Genomic DNA, 13,988 nt, shown 5'->3' with positions numbered 1-13,988 from the left:
ATTTTTTATCTGTATAGTTATTAATGTGTGGGCTGGGAGATGTGGATGTGGCTGATTGGAAACTACATACAAAATACAAAAATGGCTACAACATAAACCATCAAGTAATACAGTGGTTCTGGAAGGTATTGTGAAGTTCTACTTTTTTACTTAAAACGTTAAAAAGCTGCTGCCTTTCAGCTATGCTAGTTTATTGTGCGATTCATCAATAGGTAGGTAAATATTTGACCATTAAAACTCCTGGAAAAGACAGGAAGAAAACTAAAGATGAGATGCGTGGTCGCAATGTACATACAGTACTGATACTTGCTTTTACAAAAAAAAAATCCACATCTGACTGGGGTTAAAAATATTTCTGTGTAGGTCTTTCTGGCATGGTTACACTAAAGAGGTGTTAAACTCTTCTGTTTAATAAATTACAGGAATTTGGCTGCTAGTACATAACATCAGGAAACTTCAAAGAAAGTAGGGGCCAAATCTTCAAGGGAAGTATTTTAACAGCCTGCTAAGCCAGTAACCATACTCTTGTTACAGTGCCATTAAAAAATTGTTGACTTCATAGCTTTTAGCAATAGGCAGAGAAGTAGATTATGTGTCGCTAAAAAAGATGCATATATACATAAAGGATAATGATTTAGAGATAGAAACTATGTTGCATAACTCTGCTAGCTTAAAACCTTAATTTAAAAATAAATCTTTAATTGTAATCATTATCATTCATAGGCAGTCCTAATGATGGACTCGGAAAAGAGAATAAGACTACTTCAGTTTGTTACTGGCACATCACGCGTACCTATGAATGGGTTCGCTGAGCTGTATGGTAAGTACCTATGATTATGTTCACAATTCAGTAACAGAGAACATGATACCAAAATTGTCGTGATATTTGACTTCAAACACAGGCACATTATTTTTCAAATTTTACTTTAAAAATAAGTATATATTGGCAGTTAAAAGAAGCAAAGTTAGAGAAGAGTCACTTAGATCACATGTGTTTCCCATGTTCTATAAATACTTTAATTCTGCTTTTGGAAGTTTTTAGATGTATAAGACTTCTCAAATGAATGTGGATGTTAAAGTTCTAAAGCACTGCAGAAATCCCTATTTAACATGTGACTGAGCTTGAAGAAAATTCTCTGTTATCCAAGATCTGGTTACAAAGACATGCTGGCATCTGCAGTTAACTTCAGATTCTTATGTGAGCTTTCATCAACTCACAAGCCATAGTTGTACAGATAAAATTGTAAGGATCTACTCTAAAGAGGACGGCTGAAATGATATACAAGTCAAACGTAATGCCAAAAGGAAAGTAGTGAACCTACAATGGAGAGACTGAAACAAGCAGACAGCAGTGGGGAGCAGACTTTAATACCAAAGCCAGAAAACCCACTGTGGAAAGACTGCAGGCAAGCGGATTGAACAGCCCACAAAGGGTGGGGGTGTTTTGCTTATGGCAAGTCTGTTTTCAGCTGCCATCAGCTATTATGTTTTCTGCTAGATGACTTTATGAAGGCTAAAAGTGCTTGAGATCCTATGCAAGTGACTGAATAGCCTAACTTGCCTATTTGAATAAAAGTTTCCTTCTTTGTAAACAAGACGGTAATTTGTTTGTAAAATACTAGAATTGTGAACAAACACCACACACCATGTGTCCCCATTTCTCCCTCTCTTAATTTTCATCGTAAATAGTCGATTTATCTTTTCCATTGCATCAGTGAATGAGTTGTGAGTTCCAATGGGAAGGACAGTACCCTCAGCAGACTTGAGCCATGTGTCTGCTGTTGCACCTGAACCTTGGTACTGTTGGAGTTACAGCACATGCACATCGCAGTGGAACCCGATCAGAATTTTGCTGCCTATGGATTTTTGTTTGTCTAAAAACAGTACCAGAGATAAAACTAAAGAATGATATAGGGGAAGAAACTGTTGAAGTTCTTGGTTCCTTTCTGCCCAAGGATTAGGATATCCGTCTTCTGACCAAGTCCCAGTTTCTGCAGTTCTGTTCACTCATTAACAAAAAATTCAATTAGCAGTTGTTTTGCACAGTGCTTTGTTTCTTTCTCTTACAGTTATTTCTGCTTTTCTGTGGCCAGCACTCCATCCTCACTAAACCCTAGTAAAGATCACAATCACATTTCCAGTACCTGCTTGTATCTGATGAACCGTAGGTGGTTCTTCAGTGCTTCGTGTTGGTACGTGGCTTCTTGCTGCTGCCGGCCTGCCCCGGCGGTTGTTCCCTTCCCACCTCCGGGCTGCAGTCCTAGAGCTGGCTTTCTGGCTGGGGATCTCCCTCTTGTGGCCTAGAGAGGCATTTCTGCTCATAAAAAGGGCGTGCTTGGTGTCCTGGAGCAAATCCACCCAAGTTTGAGAACTACAACACTGAACAGATGTGGCTTTCTTGTATTTCTTGTCTTCCCCTCACCCTGCCTTGTCAGCCTCTGTTCAATTAGTTGGATAGCTAAAATGAACTTACTCTTACCTAGCTATTAAAAGGGAGTTTTATCTTCGTGTCACATGGTAGAACGCACTGTCAGTCGTAGAACTGCTTCTCTGCTTCATCCTTATTCCAGGCATTCTTAACTAGTTACCTTTTCTAACCAGCCTTCTGTGTTGAAGAAACATGTAGCCCAAAGAAGAAAGTAAAGAAGAGGAGCTGGAAGTGTTTCCGCAACTGCTGACATAAGTCTCACTGATAATGTTAGGATTAATTGCTCAGTGTCTGCTCTCATCTGTCTAGTTTATTCACTTCACTTGTACGAAGTGTAGTTTCTGTGCGTTGTGTATTTTCTACCTTTTTGTGTGTGTTAGTTTTTGTAAAAGGGTTTTTTCTTCCTCTTGTCTTATTTTCGTCTTTGGGATGAATTGTCTTGGGTCTTTTTTTGGTTGGTTTTGGTTTTTTTTTCTGTATATAAGTTGGCTAACATCTTTTTCCAAGTCCATTTTTAAAATGTGCATTATTACATGTTATCATAATATAATTTCATTTTATTATGAATATATATACATTTATTCTTTTCATGTCTCCATAACACCACAAATGAGTTCTTTCTGAATTGACAGTTAAAAATTATAAAGTTAAAAAAGCAACAACCAAGCATTTTGGAGGAGCATAAAAAAGGGAAGGTGTCACTCTGCATTGTAAAACCAAATCCCGTCATAGGTCTAAAGGTACTCTACGCAGGACTTATACCTCAGCTGTATTCGTAGATCAGCCTGTTCTCATTACTGCTGCTCAACTTTAATCTGAAACGTGTTTCACATCTACCATTTGAGAAGCAGGAGGGTACTCATTCTTGGGTAACCATCTGCCTTGGAATACAGTTCTGTAACTATTGATGGTCGTCTTGTAGAATAATCGGAGGACACCCATTATCAGACATAATCTCCTGTTTTCTGAACAAATAGTGGGTTTTGTTGTTTTGTTTTAGTTTTTTGGGGTTTTTTTTTTTTGCTTTTTTTTGTTTTTTTTAAACTACACAGTCTTCTCCAGACATACACAAATGCTTTCAACAGCTTAAGGAAATGGTTACAAAATGTCCTTTACCATCCACCTCGTGAGAGCTGGGTCGTCCAAGAAACTTTCAAGTACCACACGCTGTAAGACAGTCGCTGAAGGCACAGGCATAGCTGGAGCTGCACTTGCTAAAAAAGTTCTCTCAGGTGCATATGTACATCCCTGGAGTACACGTATGGTCACCGTGTTTCAAAAAGTTCTCAGTTACTCTACTCTGTTGTTGCGTAGGTAAAGGTGGACACAGAATACTTTCTGCCAGGTTATATAACTTGGTATATTGTAATAAACATGTCTAAAGTTTTACATGCAAAATTTATACAGTATAAAACTGTCTTCTACATAAAATTTTCTGCCGACTACTATGCATATGCATTTAGATACTAGACTTCTGAGCTTAAGGTGTAAAAGTCTCTTGAAATGAAGATATAGCAAGAAAGAATTTAAAAATACAAGTGAATTGGTATTATTGAGTATAGACTGTATTTGATTCATATAAATAGCTCCTACTAATGTCAGAATTGGATTACAAAACCCCAAAATATTTCATAACTTGAATTTCTAATTATAAAAGAACCTCATAATGGGGTGAAAATTGATGTATTCTTCTCTGCAGGTTCAAATGGACCACAGTTGTTTACAGTTGAACAGTGGGGTACCCCTGAAAAACTGCCAAGAGCTCATACCTGGTGCGTATTTAGTTTAAGTAAATTATGACCTTTAGTAAGAGTGATAAAATACTTAAGAGTTTTCATCTGTTTTTCAGCTTTAATCGCTTGGATTTGCCTCCATATGACTCATTTGAAGATCTATGGGATAAACTTCTTCTAGCCATTGAAAATACTCAGGGTTTTGATGGGGTTGATTAAGACAGAGTCATAAATTGTATTGGTCCAGTGCTGCAATTTCATTTTAAGGGTTTACAAACAAATTTGAATTTTCCAGGGACTACCATTGTATTTAGTTACATGGCTATTGAGTCTTCATAGTATGACTTGTAAAGTTAAGTATTAAAAATTCACTAAATTTTAAAAATGTATTTTGCCATTTCCACAGTTTTGTGTACTTTGCCAATAACTACAATATACACATTGGATGGGCCAGTGCCAAGTAAGTCAAAAACTAAAATGTTTTTAAGCAGTTGCTTCTTCTATAGTATTTGACAGACTGTCCTGCAGTAAACTACTGAAGTAAAACTGTGAAGAAATCTTTGCAGAGAGTGTAAATTTGAATTGCTGCGTTAAGAGGAACAACTGAAATTGTTAAACTGTTTTTAAAATAAATTAAAAAAACCAAAACAAAACCAACACAAAACCACCAAACTTCATGTAATGCAGTATCGTAATCTGTGCTGCTTCAGGCTGTTTGCTACAGATCTGCCCAAAGCACCTTATAATTCAGCGTATTAGGTAAAATATTGGAAAGCGTTTGTTTGCATTATCAGCCGTGAGTTTTGCAGAACATTGACTTGCTGACACATTTTATTTGTTAGATTTCTCTTTCTAACTTGCTTTTGTTAAAACAGTGTAACAAAACCAAAATCTTTATATAAAACAGATAAGCAGCAGAATTCTGAATTGCGGTGAGAAATTATATCCATTTTTTGTCTGAATTTGTATACTGTCGTTGGTTTATTGAGTGTTCATCACTTTTTGGGATAAATTTGTAGTTCAATGATGGATAATATTTTCGATTCAGCCTTTTGCAACAAATTAATCTTAAAGTGAAATTTATATGGATATCACTCAGTATTAGTTACTGGTAGTTAGAGGCCTTTATTATCCATTCTTGCAGTATTGCACTACATAACAATAAAGAACATGTTTACAGGGTTTCCTGGGCCAAATTCAGCAGTCTGTTATGTGCAAACTTCTCTGAACTGTGTGGAGGTTATGCACATGTCACCAGGTGCAGAATTTGGTTCTGTAAGATGTTTACAGGTTATGCTAGTTTCTATAGCTGCATTTTTATATTTTTTTTCTCCACTGTTAGTCTAGAAACCAAATTTGTTAAGACAGTATAACCAAAGTCATAACCAACAACGTGCAATTTATTGTAGATCAACTTGTCATATAAATATTAGTTTGATTTCTTTTGTAAATGTGGGTATTTTTTGTATTAATGTTAACACTTTTTTTTGAGCAAGTGCTGGTTAAAATGATTAGCAAAGTTGGTTTTAAAAGAAAAAACAGTTTCTATACCTGCCTTGCTCTAATTTTAACATTTTATTACCAATATGATCTGAGGAAATGACAGTATCTAAGCTTTGGCCAGCAAACTTCTGTTTAGTCACAGTCTTTATAAATATGCAAGAAGGAAGTGTAGCACATCTCTCTATAAAGATATGTAAATTATGTAACAAATGTAATGGGTCTTAAGGGATATTTAAAATCCCACTTTGTTTTATTCTTTGACTAGGTCATTAGGGCTGAGAATATTACATGTAAATAAAGGTAACTTATACAAATTTCCAAAATCTATATGCAGTTTTGTAAAACATGAATGATATATCAGTAAATCTGTATAGATTTGAATGTAGCAGGTTTTGTTGCATACTTTGAAGTATAAAATGAGGATCCTGAAAGCAGTAAATAAAAGTTTATTCTAATAAGTTGTGACTCAGTTCTTTGAAGTGCAAATTGGTAGTCTTGAAATAGCAAAAATTCAGTAATTTTAGTACTCTGAGGTAGACCGGGGCAGCAGTTCCACCACAACATGCTGCTACTTTTGGATAGGTGTTGAGGTGCAGCAGTGCTGTTTCCTTGTGTTCTGCTGCCAATAAATATGTACAGTCTTTGAAAAAATTAATACCATGTTTTTATAAAAGCTCTAGGTCGCTGTGAACCTTCACTGTATAGCCAGCCTAGAAACACTACACATGGCAGCCAGGCAAAAGTGGAGCCCCACGGAAATGCCAGCTGACTGCTGCTGAGGGAGGGTCAGGCTCCTCTCTCCTTCTGGAGGAACACCCTTCTCAGCTGGTGAGCAGGCACGCAGCCAACAGACTTCAGTGGTGAGTGTGGCAGGGTTTCACAACGGGCCCTGAAAGGCTGCTCCAGGCAGCATGGGCAGCCCAGCAGGACTTGGTCCACAGTGCCAGCTGGGGAAGCAGCCCTGGGATGTGGGTGGAGGCTCCTGGAGGAGGATGCTGCTGCCAGGTCTCGGGCTGCAGGGAGTAGCTGGTGCCTCTCCTGGGAGCAGGGACAGGGCTGCCTTTGCCTGCAGGGGTTCTGCTGTGAGCCGGGCACTGAGTTTTGCCCTATGAAAGAGCTACAGGAGAAGTGAGCAGACGTAGCATTGGGTCGTATGGACAGCAAGAGGTCATAAGGGTCTTTGCAGAGACAAAAGCCCAAACCACGCACTGGGAATAAGAAGGAACGGCTGGAGGCCTTACTTGGGCAGGTGGTGGATTGAGATTCCCAAGATAGTGAAGTTTGTGACTTCAGGCATCAGAAGAAAGGCTGCTTTTCCACCCTTGGGTGTGAATTTACAAAAATGCTATAGTGCTGTAATAGACAAAGAAAGGAATGAGTTGCATTAAGGGAAGGGTTCAGAGCCAGATAGGCCTGAGTCAAACATTCACACTGAGAAGTGGTGGGTGATGGAGTGCAGAGAGTCCCTTCTGTGGGTTTGAAACTAGGTTTGCTGAGGAATGGTGATAACAGCTTGTGGTTAAGTGAGAGAAGAGAGGTCAATGGTGCTAAGTACTGGGGCAGGGCCATTGGGAGGGAGGAAGGCAGTCCTTGCCGGAGGATGCCCCAGGCTGAAGGGAGCCCACCTCATGTGCCTGAACACACAGGCAGCCAGGGAAAGACCAGGAGGAGCAGGAGAGATGGTTCGTACGGCTGGAGCCACTCAGATGTGGGAGACCTGTGGTAGAGGTGACAGGCTGGTACAGAGCTTTATGGGTCTGATTCGGAGGAGACACCAAAATGGGAAACATCCTGGTGAGACCTTGTCCTTGGCCGCCTGTTTGTCATGAGGAAGTGGGCAGAGTGGTCTTTGAAACATCTCGTGGAATTCCGAAATCGCAAACCTGGCCTCTTACAGGAGACTGACCTTCCTGACATCTGAGGAAGGATGACGTGAGGGGATGCAATCTGGGAGGTTCTAAACAAGGGTGTGGGCTTGGCCAACCAGGGAGATGCTCTCCTGGATCAGCCACCTGTCCCTTTGTACTCATATTTTCTGCACATCGTACCTCCATATTTGCTGAAACATACACACTTAGATTTTGAGGGGCAACTCCAGAGATGCTGCTGTGGACACTGAGCTGTTTTTTTCACCAGAAGGGGTTCCTAGACCACGACGTTACAGATGAGGGTAGCAGCTGCTTCCCTAAGTGTTAACCACCCTCTCTCCTACACTGTGATTTCATTACTCTTAAGACCCAGATGAGGGGTAAGGCAGAAAAATTTCCCGGATAGGTAAGAGCTAAATACATCAATCTGCTGAAAAAAAAGCATATAGGATGGACATTTGGCAAGAGATTTTGTGCAGGTCTGGTTAAAAAGCATCGATCTGTGCAGAAGCAATCTTTTAAGGGAAGACTTGAGCAAGATGCTAATTCTAGAGCAGGAACTGGACCACAACATGAGGGAGAAGATGGCTGCAACAGGAACAGTCTCACTTTTCTCAGCTTTGAAAATGATGCATGGAAAATTCATGGGTATTTTTGGTAGGAGTTTTCTGGGCTGTGCGGCGCCTGAGAGCTGTAAGCGGAACAGTTGCCTACCCTCGATTATGGCGTCTGCAGGTAAACACTGATTCGAACTGGCTTTTATAGAACCTGAAAGATGCCAATGAGAATCTGCCCTTTACTTAATTTCCACCCCCTCTACCCCCCCTCCACCTCTGGCCGCTGCTTGGCGCCTTCCCGGCGGCCGCCATCGAGGCCGCCCGTCCGCGGCGGCGCCGGAGACGGCCGCCAGGTGACGCTGCCGCGCTGGGGCGCGCGCAGCCTGCGGGTCAGCCGCTTTCCGCCCCAAAACCCTCCCGCTTCGGACCCGGCAGCGTGAGGGGACCCGGGCCCTGCCCCGGGCGGGCAGAGGGATGTGATTAAGCTGCCGACAAGGCGGGGTTGGATCATCCCAGGACAGTGCAAAACCTTCTTTTTCTGAACATTGTTTAGGGACTTGACTTGTCTGACCAAGTTAAACCATTTATGTTTCGTGTTTAGTAAGGATGGTGGTGACAATTATTTGTGAGTTGATTATTACTGTTCTATAGTGAATGGTGTTTCTGAATAAATAAATATGGTGCTGTCAAATCATTGAATTTCTTTTGCCTAAAAAAGGTAAAGTATATAGATTAACCTCAGCAAAGCCTTGCAGTATAAGATCTTTGTAATTCAAAGGACTACTTTGCTGTGGGTGAGGTTTTCGTGTATTTTTCAATCTATGTCAATAATTTGATTTGTGTTGACTTAAAGGGTTTTGGCCTGGAATTGTCTTTCTCTAAAATTTCTCCTTTGCTCCAAAGGTGGTCACGTATGTGGAAGTGCTTTGCAGTCTGGTGTTACAGAAACGAGACGTTAGGTATGAACAAGTAGCATTCAACAATAACTTCGAGGCTTGGGGCAGTGTAGGCTGTGGGGTTTTTTCCTTCAAAATTCCTTTCTCTCAACTGGCATTGGGTTGTTTTTAGGCTGGGTGTTATTTATATCAAATCTTTCACTTCTCAAGGTGGTACAGGTGATTCTTCGGTGTTCTTGTTGCATTATGAGGCAACGCTGTGAGTTGGTATGAAGTTAAAACAATAATTTATTTCAAGTGCCACTGAGGCTTCACTTACGCTGCTTGAAGGTTGCATGACTTAAGTAAACTATTTTTAATTACTATTAATAAGTCACATCTGTAGCATATTAAACAAATTATTTTTTACTAGATACAGAGTACTGACACATCAAACCTGGGCAAAATATGAATGTAGGCTGCTTATTTTTCTTCTCTATTCTATTTTTCCCTCTCTAACCTCATTGTTTCCTGCATAAACTTACTTTGCAAGCTGCCTAGTGTCTTGGCATTTGATTTGTTCTTTAAATCCATAAGCACAGTTTGGTGCTATTTCACTAGTCTATGGTGTCTTTACAAAAATCTGTGTGTATCTTGTTGAAATCCACAGATGCCTCTGGAGTGGGAATTACATAATCACGATGATAACATGCTAAAGCACACATGAAGTAATTAAAACTGAATGTATGTAATTTTAAATACTTTTTTGATGTTACTTATTTCTTGTGTGGTCAAAAAGAATGTCAAGCATTAGGAGACCAAGCTCTTCTGCATGTCATTCTTCATGCTGTCCATTTGTGTTTTCCTTTCTGTTTCTTGTTAATTAGTTTGTTCTGGTGCTTGGGTTCTTCACATAGAGTCTTATAAAATTATTTTCTTTGTATGAGCTTCTGCTTTTTTAGGGCAGTTTGTTTATTTTATTATCTCCCCTTTTTAATGAACAATTTCTTTAAAGGAATCAATGCACAGTTCTTATGATGTGAACAGAGAGGAGCCTGCAGTTAGACAGTTAGTTATTTACCTGCTGTTACACCGCTGCCACCACCAAGAATCCATACCTCTTGTGTGCCATAGAATCAATCACCTTGTTGAAACATCTATACGTTTAGAAGGCAACCAACACCTACCATCTTCCATTGCTATGGGAATTAAGCATTTAGCGGCTGCTGTATTGCTCTGCGGCATCACAAAATCAGTAGGAGACTCAAGCACAAGCTTTGGTTCTCTTATAGTAAATCATTTTTCTTTGAAGTGGAGACTTAATTGCTTTTTCTATGTGGAACATATATCATTAGCACGCTAATCAGAATACAAACGGCTCACAAAAGGGGATAATGAGGGAGAACTTCCATGTAATGCTTGGTTTACATCCACGTGACTGTAGAAAAATGTTTTGTTTTGCTGAGCTGTCCTTAATTTGAGGTTTCTTGCTTAATGAGACTTCAAACAAATTCTGCATTGTAGGTTTCAGGTTTTCATCCCAGAGAGAGGCTTGGGATTTCGGGGAGGGGGAGGCAAAGCGGCTTGGAAAACCTGAACAGACATTAAGTGAGCGAGCACGCCTCTTGAGGAAAGACAGATAAGGCAGCCTTCCTAAATGTGACAGGATGTAAAACTTTCTGTTGAAATACACCACGGTCTAAAAACATACATCACAATTTGTTATTCTTAAGCCCTTTTGAGTTTAATTTAATGGAAAATGTTTTCATAATTGTCTGGTAGGTTTTCTGATATTTTCTACAAGCTGAAATATTTCTGACTCGGGTTTTGTTTTGAGGGCTGGGAAGTATGACCTTTCAGAGGCTGTGAACACACGTCTTACTATGCACTGCTGCTTGGGAGTATGCAAAATGCTAAAGGTTTAAATCAAATTGCCCCGAGGACTGCTTACTGACCTTTTGAGTGCAAAGCTGTCAAAACCTTCAACTAGGCATCAGCTAGAGAAGAACACTTAAGGCAGATCAATGCAAATAGAAAACAATGTGTTTCTGACTTTTGGCAATTCCCAGTTAGTGGGAAACAGTTACTATGCTGCAAGAGCTGCTGGATACAAACCCACACTGCCGAGGATTTGCTGTGAGTAACATGTAATAGTTGATTTTCAGGGAAAACCTTTTATAATCTGCTTAAGAAATTAAAAGTTTTCATTAATTGCCAAATCCTGATATAGTTATCTGAGCAGGATGCTTCATTGACTTCAAAGGGATTTTTGTCTACTTAAGGAATGCAGGGTCAGGCCCTTAACCAGTGATAACTTTCTTCAGTGGATTGTCAGATATGACAAACTATGCCACTTTAATAGAGGTTCCCCTCACCATGTCATGCCATCCCTTTTTTCCTCAAAACCTGCTTTCTTCCTTTGACCAGGTAATAGAGTTTCTGGGAGGTTGCTCTATAGAAGAGCTTAGAAATTACTCTCTAGCTGAAGCTGTGTTTTCTGTGAATATGTTTTCTTTACTTTGAATAGCTATAACACATAATTTTCTAGTTATGAGAGATACAATAAATTTAGTTGCGGAAAGTGTTTGGTGGAGTTATGAGTGCTGCCACATTCTGTGAATTGCTGCCCAGCAATTCATTGTCCATCCTTAATAGATTTATTCCTAATTAGTTGTTCATGCACTATGGCTTGCTCTAATGCAGGGTTTTAAATAAATGCTTTCCTTTCTGTGTAGGCTTACAGAAATGGACCAAAAACTAAGGGACTGAGAAGCTGTTCATTCGTATGTTGGATCTCAGTCCAGTAATTATAGGCATCCTGTGCAAAAAGTATTAATTGTGTATATCCTGTGCTGAAGACTCACTGAATAATTACTTCACAGGTTAGTAAAAAATAATTTTCTTTGCTTTATCAGAACGTTAAAATTGCTCTTCTCTCTGTAATTAAAAGTTAGCTATCAAAACATGAGGTGCTGCTTCATGCAAAGCAAAAATAATAGTTATTTTTTCAAAATAATTCTTTTTTACTGTTCTCCACACTGAGAATTCAAAGTCTGACTATAAACCATTCTAAAATCATATTTTCACTTATATAAATGTCTACAATTTTTTAAAGATAAAAAAGAGGTGAGGTTGAAATTTCTTGCACACCTGAATTAGGAAAGCAAACAACATTTCAGTCATGTAGATACTTTTTTTGTATTGGAAAAAGTCTAGCTATTTAATTGACTCTTAAGGTGCAAACAGGCTGGATCAGTTGATCTCTCACTGTGGAAAGAAATTAATCCTAATCGTGCTGTATCTAACTTGAAGGCTGAAGAGCTAAATTAGTTGATCCGGGGCTGCAGCTGCCGCTGGCATGGGACGTGACAGGGAGCTGAGCTGCAGGATGAGGCTCGGGGTGTCCCACACAGGAGGTGTTAATAGGGAGGGGGCTGCAGCTCGCTCAGGATGCCTTGGAAAGGGCATTTGTCCATCCCTTGCCCCTCTGGAAGCTGATAGGAGTTTTAATACTTGGGGGAGGATTTGGACTGCTCTCTGCATGTTGAAGGTTTTCTTTAGTTAGGCTAAAGTGTCGTTCTTTCAGTGCTGCCATAGCTTGCTGATGCTGAACTGGATGCCCCTGTGGCCCCAGCTGCTCCAGATGGGATTTCCTCTGTGACTTGCTCTGGCATGGTCCTCAACTGAGCACATTAGGCCAATTTAATTCACTAACTTGTCATAAAACACCCCACCCCCTTTTTTCCTAGTTACTTAGGATGAACATTCTGGCATTCCATATGTGTATTATTTGCCCAATACGAGTTCTGTCGTGTGCCAACATTTGGCTACTGTGACTTTCTAGAGGTATCTGAACATAAATGACAGAAAAATATTATTTAGCATTTAGCAAACATACTCCTGGGGTAATGATTAGATACTGAATAGCAGCACAGCTGAAGCCAAGTAATACTACCAGTGGCCTAACTGCTGGTTGCTCTCCTGATGCACTAGGCAGGCACATCTGTGTATGCCACATACTAAACTCAACCAGGGACTTGATTCCAGCAAAAAAACCCCAACATATTTTTCTCCCCCTGAGTTATTTCCACCAGGATTGTTTCTCTGATCTGATCCCTTGTTTGGCCATGCAAGCTCTTATGCCAACCAAATGTAGGCACTGCAAGTTACAAAGCACTGAATGGCATCATAGAATGGTTTGAGTTGGAAGGGGCCTTAAAAATCACCTAGTTCCAACCCCCCTGCCATGGGCAGGGACATCTCCCACTAGAGCAGGTTGCTCAAAGCCCCATCCACCCTGGCCTTGAACACTTCTAGGGATGGGGCCTTAACAACTTCCCGGGGCAACGTGTGTCAGTGTCTCACCACCTGCAGAGAAAAGAATTTCTTCCTAATATCTAATCTAAATCTCCCCTCTTTCAGTTTAAAACTGTTACCCCTCATCCTATCACTACACTCCCTGATAAAGAGTCCCTACCCATCTTTTCTGCAGGCCCCCTTTAAGTACTGAAAGACTGCTATAAGGTCTCCCCTCGAGGCTTTTCTTCCCTTCTCTTCCCCAGGCATCAAACCAATGGAGGGTGCCTGTGGATGTGCTTCCAGCAGAGCCTCTGATCTCTTCCTCCTGCCCTACTGTGTCTGGGCAGGGGCCGGATGGAGACCTGAGCCAGGTTTGTAGTGATGTGGAGGAAAGAGGAATTGGGGTCGGTTGCTCCATTTTTCCTCCATCCCAGGGCACTGTGATGCAGCCATGCCTCCTGTCTTCAGCTCCTGTCTAGCATCGGGCAGACAGCTCTTCCAGAGCCTCTAAAAAATGTGAAATCCCTGTGGGCTCCCAAGTGACTCCCCCAGCCCAGCTGAGATAAAATCCCAGTGACTGCAGCTGATGGAGTCAGTAATTTCAGCATCAAAAGCAATCACCCCTGTGCTGCCCAGCTTTTGGCTCCCCGTGGTTCATCTCCCCCGCCGCCCCTTGGCTCACTCCTTGCACCAGGGTGTTGCCTTTAGCGGTTCAGCCTGAATTC

At 40.7% G+C, this 13,988-nt stretch overlaps 1 protein-coding gene across 2 annotated transcripts in view; it reads left to right on the top strand.

Moving 5' to 3' along the window:
• Nucleotides 1-6,117, top strand: part of NEDD4 (NEDD4 E3 ubiquitin protein ligase) — a 59,981-nt gene extending 53,864 nt beyond the window's left edge. For both annotated transcript variants that reach the window (XM_074156255.1, XM_074156254.1), the window contains 4 exons: nt 18-125; nt 724-820; nt 4,128-4,200; nt 4,278-6,117. In XM_074156255.1, the coding sequence (XP_074012356.1) occupies nt 18-125; nt 724-820; nt 4,128-4,200; nt 4,278-4,380 (381 nt within the window). In that variant the 3' untranslated portion in view covers nt 4,381-6,117. The remainder of the gene's footprint in view (nt 1-17; nt 126-723; nt 821-4,127; nt 4,201-4,277) is intronic.
• The last annotated feature ends 7,871 nt before the right edge of the window (nt 6,118-13,988 follow it).

Source organism: Numenius arquata, chromosome 11 (assembly GCF_964106895.1).
Source record: "Numenius arquata chromosome 11, bNumArq3.hap1.1, whole genome shotgun sequence".
Taxonomy (NCBI): Eukaryota; Metazoa; Chordata; class Aves; order Charadriiformes; family Scolopacidae; genus Numenius; species Numenius arquata.
Note: the sequence above shows the minus strand (reverse complement) of the source record. Positions and strands in the feature narration are given on the sequence as shown.